The 18,095-nt window shown below is 57.0% G+C and overlaps 1 protein-coding gene across 2 annotated transcripts in view; it reads right to left on the minus strand.

Moving 5' to 3' along the window:
- The window catches only part of PDE5A (phosphodiesterase 5A), a 93,833-nt gene that overhangs the window by 61,865 nt on the left and 13,873 nt on the right, over positions 1 to 18,095 (minus strand). For both annotated transcript variants that reach the window (XM_036450391.2, XM_036450388.2), the window contains exons 2-4: positions 14,483 to 15,074; positions 11,777 to 11,866; positions 1,783 to 1,854 (exon numbers count right to left, since the gene is read on the minus strand). In XM_036450391.2, the coding sequence (XP_036306284.2) occupies positions 1,783 to 1,854; positions 11,777 to 11,866; positions 14,483 to 15,074 (754 nt within the window). The remainder of the gene's footprint in view (positions 1 to 1,782; positions 1,855 to 11,776; positions 11,867 to 14,482; positions 15,075 to 18,095) is intronic.

Raw genomic sequence — 18,095 nt, forward strand, 5'->3', positions numbered from 1 at the left:
GAGTTAGTTGAACTGTGCTCCTTACAACAGGTAACTATTGTCCTCAATGTACTATACTCAGGTGATGTCCTCATTTATACTGCTTGTTGGTTAAACTAGTTCTTTACCTGGCATGCTGGATCCACAACCTAAGGAGGCCACCCTTTCCAGAGGATTCACAAGGATGGGCTATAAACGGACAATGGTAAGAAAGCTGGCCTAACCCTAAACCTAACCCTAAACCCTAAACCCTAACCCTAACCCTAACCCTAACCTAAACCCTAAACCCTAAACCTAACCCTAACCCTAACCCTAACCCTAACCCTAGCCACGTGTCCAGCAAGCACTCTCAGGTGGGAGAGTAGATGCCCAGGACCCTGACTTTAAAGGCGCTCTGTTCTGAGCAGCTCAGACGTGGAGACTGACACTAGGGCCAGTCCAACCCCGGCCTGGACACAGAAGCCACTCCCGTCTTGTCTCCCAAAGGCCTAACCTTCAGGGAGTGATGGAAACAGCACTGGGCTTGAGTAGGAAGAGTTGGGGGGCCCCATGGCATCCCTGTAACGACCCTTCATGAGCAGGAATGGCAAACCCTCCAGTGGATGCCACCGTGACCAGGCGTGTGGGCTGCGGTCCTGGAGCGGAAGCAGGTGGTGTGAGACAGGCGTGCCTGTCCCAGGACGATGGGACCGCCCTTTCTGGAGCTGCTCACATGCCCGCCTGAGTGCGCGCACTGGCGCGCCCGTCCCTGGGCCAAGCTTAGAGGACACCAGGACGGGGCCTCATGGGAGGGCAGGCCCAACTCCCAGCTGACCGGGGGTGCTGACCTTGGAGCACAGCTCCAGGGATTTCACTTCCTTTTTTTTTTTCTTTTAAATACATTTTTATTGAGGAAGGGAGAAGGAGAAGGAGAGATAGAAACAACAATGATGAGATTCATGGATTGGCTGCTTCCTGCATGCTCCACACTGGGGATCTAACCCATAACCCCAGCGTATGCCAGCCAGGGCAAGACTTCCTTCCTTCCTTCCTTCCTTCCTTCCTTCCTTCCTTCCTTCCTTCCTTCCTTAAAATATATCTTTATTGATTTCAGAGAGGAAGGGAGAGGGATAGAGAGTCAGAAACATTGATGAGAGGGAAACATCAATCAGTTGCCTCCTCACCCACTCCTGCACTGGGGATGTGCCTGCAATCAAGGTATATGCCCTTGATCAGACTCAAACCTGGGATCCTTCAGTCTGCAGGCTGATGCTCTATCCACTGAGTCACACTGGTTAGGGCACATGTGTCAAACACAAGGCCCTCGGGCCAAATCCGTCCCGCCAGGCCTTGCAATGTGGCCCGCACCGCGCTGTCATCACTGCACTCCGCTGCGTTTCCATCACAATGACAGTTTATGACTGTTCAGTAAACCATTCGACCCGCGATTTAGGCTGGATTTTAGATTTTGGCCCCTTCTCTGATTGAGTTCGACACCCCTAGGTTAGGGCAAGGCTAAATTTCTTAATCGCAGTGATGAAAGGTAGAGAGCAAACTGAAAGTCCACGTCACCCTCTGTATGGCCCCAATGCGCGCGCGCGCGCGCGCGCGCGCACACACACACACACACGCTGTGGGTGAGGCATGGTCACACAGGGCGGGGCTGACTGAGGAGGTACCACAGCCCCCCCTGCAGGTCACTGTCTGTACAGGAAGCCATCCTGACCATCTCGGATCATGTGAACCCACAGGGTGTTCAGTGACGGGCGTGTCAGCAGCTCCCTCTGAGGAGACATCGCACCAGACACACACGCACTCCGGTACCTTCTCATCTTTCTCGGTGAACGTCCCGCCGTCTCCCGACTTCTTGTTGATAGCCTGGGCGACGCCCACCACCTGGTGTGAGGAGAGAGAAGTGTCCGGAATGATCGGTGTGAGTTCACCGGCGCATCTGCTGCTGATTTCTGCAGGTGCTTCCAACACAACCACCGCGGCTGCAGCCAGAGCGCAGCCCCGCAGCCGAGCGAGCTGCAGCCTCCACCGCGGCCCCTCCCCGGCAGTGTGACAGTGTCTACCTCCTGGTCCCACACCACCTCTGACCTGGGCGTCCCCTGGCCTCCCAGAGCGCCGACTGGCCATCGCAGCTCAGCAGCTGCCCAGGCCCTTCCTGGCGCCCAGCACTGCGGCCTTCTCTCTCATCCTCAGGCTGCGGGCGTGGAGGGCGAAGTGAGGAGAGAAGAACGGACCCCCTGAGCCACCCTCTCCCCCGGGGGGTCTCGTCATGAGGCCGGGGTTCTGGCCCCCAGGAGCCCGAGCCAAGACCTTGCTTCACCCCAAAACTGAGACCTTCATGCACAGGAGTGGCGGAAGACCCCCCGAGTCTTTTCAAACATCCCCTGGGCTCAGTCATCCACTCAGAAACAGGTATTTTATTCAGCAAATGGTTTCCGGGCGCCGATTACGGACCAGGCCCTGTTCTAGGCAATGAAGACACGGGCGGAACAAGACAGGTGGCAGATGCCATGACGGTGACGTTCCAGTCAGTGTGAGGCTTGAGAGGGAGTCCCCTTCGCCACCCCATTGTACAGGCCAGCTAACAGGAGGTGAGAGGCAGACGTGGCCCATGCAGACATCCCCATCTCTTCCAAACCCCAGGCAGTCCTCACGTTATAGACACCTGCACACCGCAGGCAAACAATGGCCCCACACACGGCCTCGTCCTAACTTCTGGAGCCTGGGAAGAGACCCCTTACGTGGCAAAAGGGACTCTGCAGATGCGTTCAGTGGAAGGTCTGGAGACAGATCACCCGAGTCATGCGGGGAGTGGGGGGCCCGGGGCCGGAGCAGGAGGCGGGACAGCTGGTTGGAGATGGGAAGAGCAGGGCCACAGGTCCTCTCCGATGGCAGAGGAAGAGCCATTCGCTAAGGGATGGGCAGCCCGCAGGCAAGAGGAGGGCTCCTCCCCGCCTCAGCCCAGGAGCACAGCCCGCCCGCCGAGGTTAGCCAGGGAGAGCAGTCTGGGCTCCGGCCACCACACCGTAGGACGGCGCATTTGTGTGGATCTAAGGCACCACATCCCCACAGACTTTCACGGCAGCACAGCACTCAGTCGGCCCATTAGAGCTGCTCTCACACTCCTCTCCACCTCTCACCCCTCTGCACCCCATCCTGCATCCGCTTCACCAGTGAGACCTCACTCTCTCCGAAGACTTGCATCTCACTGCTGATGGCTTTCCTGCCGATAGTCCGTCTCTGACATGAGGCCAGCTCTATCTTCCTGGGACACTGCTTTGGGCATACAAGTTACCCCATCACTCAAATGTTTTAATGTTCCACCCACTCACCCATCCACCCACCCACCCATCCATCCATTCATCTATCCACCCACCCATCCATCCACCCATCCACCCATCTATCCACCCCACCCATCCACCCATCTATCCACCCCATCCATCCACCCATCCACTCATCCATCCACCCATCTATCTACCCATCTATCTACCCACCTTCCCCCCATCCACCATCCACCCATCCATCCATCCAGGATAAAAATCGCAGATGGATTCCACACCCTCAACTTGCACTGAGATCACTTACATGGCCTTTGAGTTAGAATTCTGCAACCTTTGATCATGGATTTCCTTGAACTATGACCTTCCTCTCTCTCGTCTCCAAAGAGCGACCCGCAGACCCTGAGTCCCATGTGGCAGTCCTAACGCCAGACACCTGACAGCAAGGCCTTTGGCCTTGAGCCTCTGCTCACACTCATCCCGAGTCTCCAGCCAGCTTGCTTCCCGAGGACCCGGCACAGGTCTTGCCCTCCCAGTGGCCTGGGCCTCTGCGCTGTCCTGACGCACCCATGTCGGGCGGGTGCTGTGGGTGATCAGGGATTCGTGTCCGGGGTCACTGTTTAGGCTGAGGTACTTACTGGACAACCCACATCTGAGTGAGAGTTAACAGATCTGCCCACGTCCCTCTGCCTTGGGCTTGGTACTAAGAGATCTGCCCACACCGTGAAGCTGACATGGCGGCGCTGTCTGTGCTCTTCGTCAGCATTAGTTATAAAGTTAGCACAGCACAGGGACTTTGGGAGAATGGAAAAGAAAAGCCTGCAACTACCGTGTTTCCCCGAAAATAAGGCCCCCCTAGGCTAAACATGAGAGATTTGGTCCACTGATTCTGAAAGAAATGGAGTCACAAGAAATTCACCAGGAAATTCAGGAATTGGATTGTTATGATGATGTTCCAGAAGATGATGACATGATTGTCATTGAATAAATGAGTAAATTCTTGATACTGTAGGATTCACAGTTTGTCTGGTTTGTGTTGACAACTACCGTACTACCGTACCGTATACAGGTAATAAATTTCCTTTATTTTCATTCAACAATAAATGTGTACCGTATTCTTCATGGAAAAATAAGACATCCCCTGAAAATAAGACCTAGCACATGTTTGGGAGCAAAATTAATATAAGACACTGTCTTATCTTCGGAGAAACAGGGTATTTCAGCTTCTAATTTTTAAAAATATAGAAAAATTACAGAGAGCAAGATGGTAAACACCATGTCGTTGTCAACCAGAACATGGTAATGAAGGCTGTGTGAAAACTCAGCTGTGACCCGGACAGGGAGGCTCAGTGGTTGGGCATCCTCCCATAAACCAAGAGGTGGCTGGTTGGAGCCCCGCACGGGGCACATGCCCAGGATTCGGGCTTGGTCCCCAGGAGGGACTATGCAGGAGGCAGCCCAGGGCAAAGTGTGGGCAGGCCTGCTGTGAGCAGACTCTGAAGCACCATTCCGTAACAGAACCACCCAGCCTGGGGTCCCCAGTGCATTCAGGGCTGTCTCCCCACACCCCATAGCACGCTCACATGGTTAATGCATATTTCCACCCAATGCAATGGAACAATTTCAACATGAGAACTTTGAGAAACAAAGATGAATCCAGAGTGGTGTTTTCTTTGACCGCGATTATAAATCTCATGACACGTTCTTGTGGCCAAGAATCACTCATGCAACATAAAAAAGTCCTACATTTCAGGGAGAAACAGATAATGGTGCCATTTCAAAAGTAAGCAGTTCTTGCAGGAAGAGCCAGAGGGTGACAGCAGTCAGAGCCGCGGGGGGCTGACTGGGGTGAGGGTACGTGTTCTAGCTCTTGACGGGGGTGTCAGCCACACAGATGTAAACACGCTGGTCAAAATGCATCAGACTGTACATGCAGATCCATGTCTTTCACTGTACGTAAATTTTAGTCGGTTTTCAAAACAGGATTTAAAGGTGAAACGTGAACTTGTCATTGCTGGCGGTCCGTGTGCCGGGCCTGCTGCCTCGGTGACGGTGGCGCAGGCTGAGGTGTGACCGTCTGCGGGGTGCTGTGAGCAGGACGGATGCCCCCAGACGGGGCAGGACATACCCAGCCCCGGACCAGTGGTCTCCCTGCCCTCACAACGCCCCGGGGAGCTACCCACCCGCTGGCTGTGTCCGGGGAATGCTTGGCACAACTCTTCATCCTCCTGTTTCTTCCTGTCCCTTCGCTCACAGAACCCCTCTGCCCTGCCCGGGGCAGCGTCTCTGCACCTCGTCCAGCACAGGGCCTCTGCCTCCTCACTCGGCTGTCTGCCCGGGCGCAGAGATGGGTTCTGCGTCAGACGTGGCCACTGCGAGACGCCCACCAGGCGCCCTTTATCCTATTTTTAAAAGACACATCCTTACCCATTTCAGAGAGAAAGGAATCATCAGTGACGGGAGAGAATCATGGATGGGCCTGCTGCATGCCCCACACTGGGATGGAGCTGTACCCAGGCCTGTGTCCTGACCGGGAATAGAACCGTGACCTCCTGGTTCATGGGTCAGTGCTCAGCCCCGGAGCCTCGCAGCTGCTCCCCAGATGCCCTTTAAAAGCCGCTAGAGACACAGGTCACGTAGCGGAGAGCCTGTGTCCCAGGGAGCACGTCCCGGGGGAGGGGAGTCCATTCCCATCCCCTCTGGCTGGGCGACACGCTGAGGAGCCATCAGCAGCCTCTGAACCTCACGGTGAGGCTCGGGGTCACCGGCACCTTCCTGTCTCCAGCCCCTGGAATCGGTGCTTCACGTGCCAATGGCCAGGGAGCCAGGGGAGGCGCCAGGAGCCGGAAGGGGGGGGGGGGGGGCTTGCTCGGTTCCTGCTCCTCGGCCAGCGCAGACCAAGCTCTTCCTGCCACACAGTCAGACTATTCCTTCCGATGGTCTCTGCTCCATTAGGAACACGCTAACACCGAAGACCCCTTGGCCTGCGCAGAGCATCACGCCCGGTCCTGGCATCAGGTGACCCGGCCGCTCGCCACCTCCACAGCCACTGCCAGGAGTGCCCGGCCGCCCTCACAGCAAGGTCTGTTTTCCGGGCGGCGTCCTGCCAGGACCTGGCGGGCGCAGCGGGCTCCCCCTGGGCAGGGCTGTTGGACTTGGACTCGGCCACACCAGGATCCAGTTTGTTCCAGCTCAGCCTGCCCCGGGGACAGGCCCGCGCCTCACTCGGAATGAACGGCTCAGGAGGGCGTCCCCCAGGTGCTCCTGACCCACCCCTATGGGGAAGGACACAGTGAGATGGAGAAAGCAATCCCATCATCAAAACCGCGACAAGGCTCCTCTCATCAGAGGGGGAGGGGAGAGCAACTGGGATCTCCCCGTGGCCCCGGGCCCCCAGGCAGCTGGGTGCGTTTGTAGTGCTTCACGCTCAACAAGCCCTTCCCCTGGGACACAGGCCACAGCCCAGACGCCCTTTCTTCTCCAGGTTCCTCCCTCCACAGGGACGGGAGCCCCAGCAGGTCCCCGCATAGAGAGGCCAGAGCAGAGGTCTGACTCTCCTGCACCTTCGGGGGGGGGGGGGGGTGCGTCCCCGCACAGCGGACACTCCCCACCCCGCACCCCGCGGCCCTGCCAGACGCAGTCCTGGAACCACTGTCTGCAGACCAGCCCTCAGGAGGTGCGGCTCCAGCCCAGACTCGCGTTGTGTAGACTGAAGCGGTGAAGAAGCTGTCTGGTGGCTGCTGGGGCACAGCCACGGGGAAAGGCTGGGGGGGAGGCGTGTCCTGGTGAGAGCAGCGCGGCCGCAGGATGGGGCCCGTGGTCTGGCTCCAGCTCCGACTCCTTGCAGGAAACGTGGGGAGACGTCCTGAACGCGGCCAGGCCCACATGTCCCCCTAAAATGGGGGCGATGCTGCCAGCGAAAGTGGGGATGGCTGACTCTGAGACCCGGCCCTGTGACCATGCGCCCCTCACCCGTCCGTCCGTGTTGGCTCCTGTGTGAGTGAACGGCCGGGCTCACTCAGGGCAGGTACCCGGCCGGCTCTGGGGAGCGCCCTGCCTGCAGTGCTGGTGCCCAGCGGAAACAGGGCCAGAGAGCCCCGCAGGCTGCCGGCGCTGAGAGTAGGTGTGGGGGAGGGGAGCAGGGCCGGGGGGGGGGGGGGGGGGAGGGCGGGGGGGCTCTGGATCACCAAGGACAGCCTGGAAACGCCTTCCTGGGATGTATCTGAGGGAAAGCTTGATGGAGACGAGGCTGGAGGGTGTGGGTAACAAGGGACAGAGACACCACAACGGCAAAGGCCCTGGGGCACAGCTATCGGATTTGCTGAGAAACAGTGGAGAGTAGGGGCAGGGGGCCACGGGAAGTTGGGGGCAACTGGGCCTGCAGGGAAGGGCAGTTGGGGAGACCAGGCCTGCAGGGGAGGGCAGTTGGGGGGACCAGGCCTGCAAGGGAGGGCAGTTGGGGAGACCAGGCCTGCAGGGGAGGGCAGTTGGGGGGACCAGGCCTGCAGGGGAGGGCAGTTGGGGGGACCAGGCCTGCAGGGGAGGACAATTAGGGGGGACCAGGCCTGCAGGGGAGGGTAGTTGCAGGGGACCAGGCCTGCAGGGGAGGGCAGTTGGGGAATACAATGCCTGCAGGGGAGGACAATTAGGGGGGACCAGGCCTGCAGGGGAGGACAATTAGGGGGGACCAGGCCTGCAGGGGAGGGCAGTTGGGGAATACCATGCCTGCAGGGGAGGAAAGTTGGGGAATACCATGCCTGCAGGGGAGGAAAGTTGGGGGGACCAGGCCTGTAGGGGAGGGCAGTTAGGGGGGACCAGGTCTGCGGGGGGAGGGAGGGCAGTTGGGGGGACCAGGCCTGCAGGGGAGGGCAGTTGAGGGGAACAGGCCTTCAAGGGAGGGCAGTGTGTGTGTGGGGAACCAGGCCTGCAGGAGAGGGCAGTTGGGGCAAACAGGCTGACAGGGGAGCAGTTAGACATCAATCAGGCTGGCAGGGGAATAGTTAGGGGGTGATCAGGCTGGCAGGCAGAAGCGGTTAGGGGCAATCAGGAAGGCAGGCAGGCGAGCAGTTGGGAGCCAGCAGCCCTGTATTGTGAGAGGGATGTCCAACTGCCTATTTAATCCCATCCCGATGGGCCACCCAGGGTAAAAGGTCAGTCGAGGGGTCCCAGATTGGAAAGGGTGCAGGCTGGGCTGAGGGACACACCCCCGTGCACAAATTTCATGCACTGGCCTTTAGTATTTATGTAAAGATATAAAGGAAGATGTGTATATATTGTATATATATATATATATATACAAATAATTAGATATTTAGCTAAAAATGCTCCTTTATCAAATTATTCAAACACATATCATAAAACCCTGCTGTATTTGCATCCAAGAGTTGTAAGTGTATTATCACATGTGATGAAAAAACCATAAGATGCTAAAACAAAGCAGAGAAGGAGGGAAGGACTCTGACTCCAGGTGAGATTTCCACTCAGGACCTGGAGCGGCCAGCCAGCCCAGGAAACAGGTGTTTCTGCTCAGAGGCATCCCGGCCGCCTCTGCAGCTCAGGTCCACAGCAGGCTCTGGATGCTGGCGTTATCCCAGTGTCCTGCCCGCCACCTGCCCCGTGCAGCCCCTAAAGACACAGGCTGTCCACTTCAAATTCACCCTTTTGCAAAGCAAATTCATTTCTCTATTAGACAGAAAAAGGACGTCACAGGGGAGGCCGCACCACAGAGCTAGGCGGTCCCAGCGGCAGAAAAGGCCTTGCTGTGACCGCTCCTCCTGCCTGGACGTACGGGTCTGTCTGGTTAGAGAGCCAACTGATGCGGGTGGCACCCACAACTCGGGCCCGTGCCAGGCCCCTGACCCCGCCGGCGGGAAGGAGCTGAGCGGTTCCAAAACCCACGCGCCTTGCGGCCTGTCTTCTCTGTGCCATGGGCTTGGGGTGGGCCCCTCTGAGCATGCCGCCTGCTTCACAGGACACGGATATTTCTGTCCCTGGGAACCCCGGCCGCCGGCTACTGGCCGGATCCCCAGGGACGCCACAGAGGATGTGGCTCACTCCTCCTTCCTCTTTCCCTCTGAAAGGAGCCGTCCCCATGGCCGCGCGCCCTGTGAACTCCGAGGGCCAGCAGCACACACGGCCTCCCCCTCCCCCCGTCTCCACCTTCCAGACCTCCTCTGCATGGAGCCACGTCAGACGCAGAATGCTGAGAAACTCTCCTTTCCATCCACGACCCTGGGGTCAGACTGCCCGGCTCCAACCTCAGCTTCGCCAGTTTTATATTATACTAGTGGCCCGGTGCACGAAATTCATGGACATTAAAAGGGAATTAATCAGAGGAAATATTTTAATATCGCTATTGGCCCTTTCTCTATAACAGAAGTGTCAGAGATTAAAGAAAATTAGTAAAATGTATATGAAAACCTTCCTCCTGTCAGTCTGGGGAACACCTCGGGACCCAGAGTCAAGTCCCCGCCCACCACTCACACACACTTCGGAACGCAGGAGACCCAGACCCGGCAGGCTGCACCCCCAACCTGCCCCTCCAGGCAGGGGCACAATCTCAGGCCCCCTGTCAAGCCCCACCAGGCGAGGAGCTTGGTCTGAGGTCTCCCAGCCCAGCGCTGGGCAGGGGGAGTAGCCTCAGGTCCCCTGGCCCAGCCTGGGGAGGGGGGCGTGGCCTGAGGTCCCTGTCAAGCCCCACGGGGCAGGGGGCCCAGACAGGCACCAGGCAGCCTCAGGCCCCTGCTGTTCAGTGGTGACATTATGGCGTCCCAGCTAATTTTCATATTTCTCTATTGTTAGATAGATTCATTGATGTCAGAGAGGAAGGGAGAGGGAGAGAGATAGAAACATCAATGATGAGAGAGAATCACCGAGGGGCTGCCTCCTGTATTGTATGCCCCACACTGGGGATCGAGTGTGGGGCATACAAAAGGAGCCAGAGAAATCCAACCGTCAGCTTCCCGCGCTGCTCTGCACCCAAGCATGTGCCCTGACCGGGATCGAACCATGACCTCCTGGTTCATAGGTCCATGTTCAACCGCGGAGCCATGCTGGCCGGGCCATGCTCTATGATTATAAAAACTAAAACAAAAACATTTGTCACAGAAGTCTGGGACTCTGAGATCCGACCTCTAAAATCCCCCGCTGCCTGAGGATGAGGACACCGTGGAGAGAGCGCCTGGAGGCCTCGTCGGTCGGTTACAACGCTGCCCAGGAGAGCGGGGTATGGGAGGAGGGGGGCGCAGGGGAGGAGGGGGTGCAGCGAGGTGTTTACAAACTGTGTGAGGAAACCCGCTCTTTACAAAGCCATGGAGCCTCCGGGCGATGACTGATGGCTCCTCATCTTAGGAAATGCTCGGGCCAGTGGGCTGTGGAGGCCGCTTCACACGGGGTCACCACAGGTCACACAGGGCGGAGAGGACATGGGAGCGGGGGTGGGGGTGGGGTTTGGGGGTGTGGACCCCGCAGGAGGCTCAGGGGAGTGTGGCAGCCATGTCTGGGGGCCCAGCTGACCACGTCCACCAGACCTGGAGGGAGCAGCTGCCCTGGCTCAGAGGGGGGTTATTGATCCACCTGGGCCACGCCCAGTCTCCCCGGGGAATGGCTAGGCTCAAAGGCCAACAGCGCCACCTGTGGCCAGGGATGGAGCCGACTCTCAGGCCTCAGCCACTCTCCCAGCCCTGCACTTTCCTCACAGGTTAACATCACAGGGCCTCCTGTTCTGTCATCCTCACCAAGGGTATTTTCCCATGGATTTTCTTAAGAGAGAGGACAGCAGCAGGGGACAGTGGGGGATAGTTGGGAGGGGGAGAGGGAGAGAGGGAGAGGGAGGGAGGGAGAGAGAGAGAGAGAGAGAGAGAGAGAGAGAGAGAGAGAGAGAGAGAGAGAAACATCGAAATGAGAGAGGCACATTGACTGGTCCCCTCCCACATGCACGGGACCAAGCCTGCAAGCGAGCACTTGCCCTTGACCAGGAATAGAACCCAAGATCCTTGGTCTGAGGGCTGATTCCCTAACCACTGAGCAAACCGGCCAAGGTGCAATTCCCCTTCTTGGACAACATAAGTTCGAGCCACGCAGGTCCACTTACACGCGGGTTTTGTTCATTAAACACACTGACGTATTTGGAGAGTTGTGACCACTAGAAAATTATTGCGGACGAACCGTCACATTCCTGAGGATCCTGCAGCTAGACGCCCACCATTCAGCCACTTAAACCACAACGTGCAGTGAGCTGATCACCACCACGGTGATACGTGGTGGACAGAACGGAGCCGTGAGGGGACTGGCAGGGGCAGGACATGACAGGCTGAAACCCACTCTTGAGTCCCAGGAAAGCCGGTCCGGATCCATCCTGGAACCGAGTCTAAACCTAAAGTGCCGAGTGGAACGCGTACGTGCTTTGTTGTCCACTTGTCACCACGCTCGTATGTCATACGTGTGCACAACGCATACGTTGCAAAGCAAGGTTTTTCCCCCAAAAGAAAAATGCTTTCCAACGGCCTTTCACCGGACGGAGTGCCTACCTCCTCCCGGTGGTTCTTGATCGGCATGCAGAGGATGCTCTGCGTCCGGTAGCCCGTGATCTGGTCCACTTCCGCGTTGAAGCGAGGGTCCTGGAAGGAAAGAGAAACGACTTCAGTGACTGGCCGGGCAGACGCCGATCGATTTCCTGGCTTCTCCGGCCAGAGAAATCCAACCGTCAGCTTCCCGCGCTGCTCTGCACCCAGCTCTGTTGTTGTAAGAGGCACCAAATCACACAAGTTTGTATCATTTTTGACAAAGATGAATCTAAGTCCTTCTGAGATGCTAAGGATTATGAGAACCAGAAACAACAGATTCAACGTGCTCAGAAATAAAGGGAATTCAAAGCATTGACGGGTTTGGACAGCCTCAGTCACCCCAGGGGCATTCGGCTTGCCCTCCCATCTCGCCGCCACCATGCCTGGGTTCGCAGCCCTGAAACTGCCCTGTAACACCCACCCTGCCCCCCGACCTTCCCAACTTCGCTTTTGCTTCCCTGGTGATAGGTTCACAGTTCTTAGCATCCTGCTCTACTCTCTCCGGTGTTCATACAAATTTAAACCATATCTTTTCTCCCTTCTTTGACATGTAAAAAAGCCGCCTGGCCTGAGCTGGTGTGGCTCAGTGGATAGAGTGTCGGCTGTGAGACGGAAGGGTCCCAGGGTCGACTCCAATCCAGGGCACATTGCCTCCGGTGCAAGCCCTGGTCTGGGCTCCTGCAGGAGGCAGCCCACCGATGTGTTTCTCGCACTCACATCCATGTTTCTCTGTCTTTTTCTTCTTTCTAACAATCAACGGAAAATATCCTCGGGGGAGAATTAAAAAGGCCACCTGGCCTCAGTCACACTGCAAACAACCCCTTCATCTTTGGAACGCTTTTCCCCTTTCACAAAGCACACCACGCACGCCCAGTGATCACAGGGACTCTGGAGGCGGGACAGGTCTCCATGGGGCAGAGAGACAGGCACAGGCTCTGCGCGCTAAGCTTCGGCGGGGAGTGAGAAATAGGCGGTCCGCCCCAGGAGGGGCTGTGCCTCGGTTCGTCTGTCTGTGGGTCCGAGTGCAGCCGGGAACCAAAGCTAAACGCTGAAGGACTTGGTCCGCCCCGGCACTGTCCTCACTGAACGCGATGACCTCGGCCGCTGAGCTTTAAAGCAAGCGCGGGCGGGACGGTGGGAAAGCACGCCGGCGGAAACGGACAGCTGCCAGGCAGAAGGGAAACGCATTCCAGGACGTAAACACTGGGATGAGAGCTGAGCGCGGCCTGGGAAGTTATAGGCTCAGCCTAATAATAGCACCGCTGCGCTCTCCGTTTCTGCAATCCCCTCGGAGCACACGGAGAGCCGCGGAGCGGCCGCCTGCGGAGGTCAGGGCCGTTCTGTAAGGAGCCTGAAGCCGTGCGGAGCCGAGGCCATGAGTGAAGCGAGTGACGGCACCGATTCACTCAATCGGGGTCAGAAACGAGGCCGTTTCCCCCAAGAGAACCAGACCTGGCACTGAAGGTAATGCCAAAGGAAGAGTGATGAAATGGTGGGAATCAGAATAAATATTTAACATTGTAAGTAGACACTATCTTTGCCTTCTTGCAAATACGCTGAAAGTTCTATGGAGACACAGTGGAAACCTTGGCTGAGGGTCTCTGAGAAATAGTTCTTAACTGACACTGGATGGCAAAGTACCTACAGAGGCTGAGAACCGCAGGCAGGGTCGTCTGAGACCATCGGAAAACACAGGTATTTACATTACGGTTTGTAACAGTGGCAAAACGACAGCTATGAAGGAGCAACTGAAATAACTTTACGGTGGGGGTCACCACCGCATGAGGAGCTGGATCACAGGGCCGCAGCATCAGGAAGGCGGAGAACCACAGGCGTAGAGGGTTTTTGTGGTTTGGGACAGTGTCTGCATCTCTCATTTCAGAATCTCAGTGGAACCCGGAGTTCACGTGGAGGGAGCACAGACTAGGCTGCGCACTGAGGTCGGGGGAGAGGTGAGGTGGGGAGAGGTGAGGTGGGGAGAGGTGAGGTGGGGAGAGGTGAGGTCGGGAGAGAAGTGAGGTGGGGAGAGGTGAGGTGGGGAGAGGTGAGGTCGGGGAGAGGTGAGGTGGGGGAGAGGTGAGGTGGGGAGAGGTGAGGTGGGGAGAGGTGAGGTGGGGAGAGGTGAGGTCGGGGGAGAGGTGAGGTCGGGGGAGAGGTGAGGTCGGGGGAGAGGTGAGGTCGGGGAGAGGTGAGGTCGGGGGAGAGGTGAGGTGGGGAGAGGTGAGGTCAGCTCTGCCACAGGCCAAGACGAACCCTCGTGAGGGAGGGGAGCCAGACAAGGTCCGCTCAGCCCCATCCTGACCCAACCCCCAGCCAAGCTCTTACCAAACTGCAGTTTTAAATAAATGCGCAAACCATTACAACTCAGCTTCCAATGTCCCTCAAACCAGTGCCACAAGCCACAGGGCATCATCCACAGCACGGCCAAGTGCCCACTACCCACCACGCACCCACTGCCCACCGCCCACTGCCCACCACACTGCCCAGGGCCCACCACCCAGCACCCAGCACCCACAGCACCACCCAGCCAGCGCCCACCACCCACCGCCCACAGCACCGCCCGGGCCCACCACCCACCGCCCACAGCACCACCCAGCGCCCACCACCCAGCGCCCACAGCACCGCCCGGGCCACCACGCTCCCCCGCAGTCCTGCCCGCGAGGCCCTCACCTCGTAGGCGTCCTTGATGTTGAGCGGCTCGCCGCAGGCGGCCACGTGGCCCACGATGCCCTTGTTCCACTCGAGGCGGATGCAGCTGCTGGACGCCTGCTCCAGCGTGGAGCCCTCGGCCACGTCGAAGAGGCGGCTGACCAGGAACTTGTCGTTGGAGCTGTCCTCGCACACCAGGAAGAGCGAGTAGCGGTCGGCGGCGATGAGGCCGTGGATGTGCAGGAAGATCTTGTGGCAGAGAGCGGCCACGTCCAGGTGGCTGGAGATGTCCTTCACCAGCTCCAGCAGCCGGGCGCACCGGTCCCCGTCGCCGCCGCGCTCGAAGCGGCGGGCCGGGAGCGGCATCTGCTGCTGCTGGTCCGCGTCTGAGAGGAAGCTGACGGCGCCCTCCGCGTCCTTGACCACGATGGGCCGCAGCGGCCGGTCGAACTCGGAGGCGGAGATCTTGCGGGCGGGGGTGCCCGGGGCGCCGGCCTCCACGCGGGGGCCGGGCTGCGGGGGGCTCGGGCAGGACTCGGCGCGGCCGCGGGCGCCCTCCTTGCCGACGGGGATGGCGTGGACACGCTCAGAGAACCAGGCGTTGACCATCTCCCTGAAGGACAGAGCGGGCAGTTACCTCCGGGCCAGGGACGGGGCGCCCCGAAGCTGCAGACCCCCCACCAACGCTCCGGGGAACGGTCCGCTGTGCCATCGGGAATGTGAACAAGGCAGCTTACTACGGCAGCCGCTTTTTGAAAAAAACTATAGAGAACCATTGGTCAAAGGACACTGAAGTTAAATGTGATTTAAAATATGACGTCCATGCACATGGCTGCAGATGTCTGACCTACAACACACCAAACCCATCACGTCTGCTTCTCCAAACCAGCGGAGATTCCCGCATCAGGCTGCACTGGACGATGCGCTCAGGAGACAGACATGCGGAGGTCAGTTTGTCGTTTAAAACAAACTCGTTCTGAAGTTAAGCCTTGGAAGTTAAAAGCCAGCGTGGAGCTAAGTTTGTCTCGCTGACAGGCTCGCTGCTGGACGGCTTTCTCCATGTCACTGCACACGGATTCGATTGAGAAGAGAAAATGATCAGCAATGTGATGGGGCTGCAGGAAGACCGTGGACTTCCGTGGACTTCCCCGGCCACGGCCTGCGCGGAGCCGAGCAGGAACTTCCCTCCTCCAGACTGTCAGCTGGTGGAAAGGTGATGACTGTAAAGTAGGCAATCCTTAGGTTCACACATTCAGCCCAAAGCTTTAAACCATTCGTTGCTAACGTGCTCTCCTGCGAAGGAAACCTACTGAATACCCACCCCGCACATCAAGGCGTGGCTGATTCAAAACCCCCCTCCTTGCAAAGCTGTCCTCTCTCACTAACCGGCAGTGCCATTCCTATAGGCATTTTAAAGCTCTTCTTTTGAGACTAACTTCCAAGGAAACCCATAAGCCGCAGAAGAACATGTTTATCTACAAGTTGGACTAGTCTCTCAGGAAGCCTCTCCCCAAACAAACAAGTAAAACAAAACCCCCCCTCCCCAAACCTAGAGGAACAGCTCCCTCAGAACCCAGGTTGTAAGGCTTGACGTTTTCCAAAAGGAAAATTCACCTTCCGAAGATAAACATTTCAGAGCGTTTGCCTGCGGCGCGAGTCGCGCAGCCGGCACCCGTGGTAACACATGGTTACCTGCCAAATGGCCCGGCAGGAACGGCCTGGCCCTCACCGCCGTGAGGAGCGACCTCTCAGACGGCAGTGAGCAGCCATACCTCCTCTTTGGGGGCCACCAGCCATATCGAACAGCTTTAAAACGCATCTGTCCATGTCCCAGAGGCGGCACGGGGTGCCGGACTCGCGACAGCCGGTTTGTGAGCGCAGAGATCAGAACCACCTCACCCCACCGGAGGCTGCCCACGCGCACTACGCCCGTGAGCCGGCGGGACAAGTGGCCGACGCGGACAGAGGCGCGTGTGGGATGTGGATGATCGCCACCACTGACTGGGCGGGAAAGGAGGTGTGGGAGGAGGGCGGAGGAAGAGCCTGCCTTACCGCAGAGCACACCATGGGGTGTTCCCTTCATCATTTTACTGTGAGCAAACACGGAGAAATGCTCCCAGTCCAGCACGGAACGGGGAAAGAAGGTAGCAGATATTGTAAGGATGACCCACAGTTTTAAGTGATGGGCACAGTTATCAGAGCCCTGTGAAGCTCTCTGTAAGGGACCAGAGTGGGCAGGTCTACTGCACAGACCACAAGCACAGCCTTCAAAAAGGGCACGTGTGCTGCCCTGGCCGGTGGCTCCAGTGGTTGAGGTTCATCCTCTGCCCCCAAAGACTGCAGGGCACATACCTAGGTCCTGGGTTTGATCCCTGGTCAGGGCCCATATGGGAGGCAACCGATCAATGCTTCTCTCTCACATCGATGTCTCTCTCTCTCTCTCATCTCTCTCAATATATCTTCAAGTGAGGATTAGAAAGAATTAAGTGTCCTGATGCTTTATAAATCCATGTTGTGGCTTAGAACAAACAGTGACAACAAATGCATTGATTAAAATAAGGCTGTGTCTTCAAACACGGACGTGAGATACCATACTCTGCGAAAGGTCTCTGCCCCCCACAATCACACCGTGGGGTCCGACATTGGTGCCAAAGATGCACCAGCCTCTCAAAAGGCAGGCGACTCCAGAATAAAACCATCCTGTCCAATGTGAGGCAGGGAGAAAGCACTGTCTACAAGAACACGTGTCACGTGACTTAACACATGTACATGGAACCTACACTGTTCAACCAACATAGGCATTTTAACCATTTCAGCTACAAATCTCAACCTTAGCCACAGCATATCTTACCTTCTGACCGGAAGATGGCGATGAGCTTTTTTCTTTAATCAAACCACCTTCTATCCCAATCTGTTCACTTCCACCTCCTGCCCTCCACCTGGCCAGAGCCCACCATGCCCCCTGGAGGTGGCCACGGCCCCTCCTGGTCAAAACCCCCCCCCCCCCCCCCCGCTCCCCATATTACTCCGTATTCCCCTATTATAAATGGCCCTTTCAATCCTCTCTCCACCCAAAGGCAAGTAATCTTGTCACAAAGTGGATCTTAGCATCTTCTGTTGTTGTTGTTCATCCTCACCCGAGGGCATTTTTCCCATTGATTTTTAGATTTTTAGAGAGTGGAAGGGAGGGAGGGATTAGAGGGAAGAGACAGAGACAGAGAGAAACATCCATGTGAGAGAGACACATGGAGTGGTTGTCTTAGGCAGTGTTTTTCAACCTTTTTTGGGCAAAGGCACACTTGTTTCATGAAAAAAATCACAAGGCACACCACCATTAGAAAATGTTAAAAAATTTAACTCTGTGCCTATATTGACTATATATAAAGTAATTCTCTTGAATAGGAATCAAATAAACACAAAGAAAGTATTTTATAATTACTTTATTATGAAATATTAAGTAAACAAAATAGTGAAAAATTATAAAATTCTTGTCTTGTCTGCATCTCGCGGCACACTAGTGTGCCGCGGAATAGCGGTTGAAAAACGCTGGTCTTAGGCATTTGCCCTGACCAGAGCAGGCATGTGCCGTTGACAGGGAATCGAACCTGAGACCTGTCAGTGCGAAGGCTAGCAC

The sequence above is a fragment of the Pipistrellus kuhlii genome, unplaced genomic scaffold (assembly GCF_014108245.1).
Source record: "Pipistrellus kuhlii isolate mPipKuh1 unplaced genomic scaffold, mPipKuh1.p scaffold_m20_p_21, whole genome shotgun sequence".
NCBI classification, from domain to species: Eukaryota; Metazoa; Chordata; class Mammalia; order Chiroptera; family Vespertilionidae; genus Pipistrellus; species Pipistrellus kuhlii.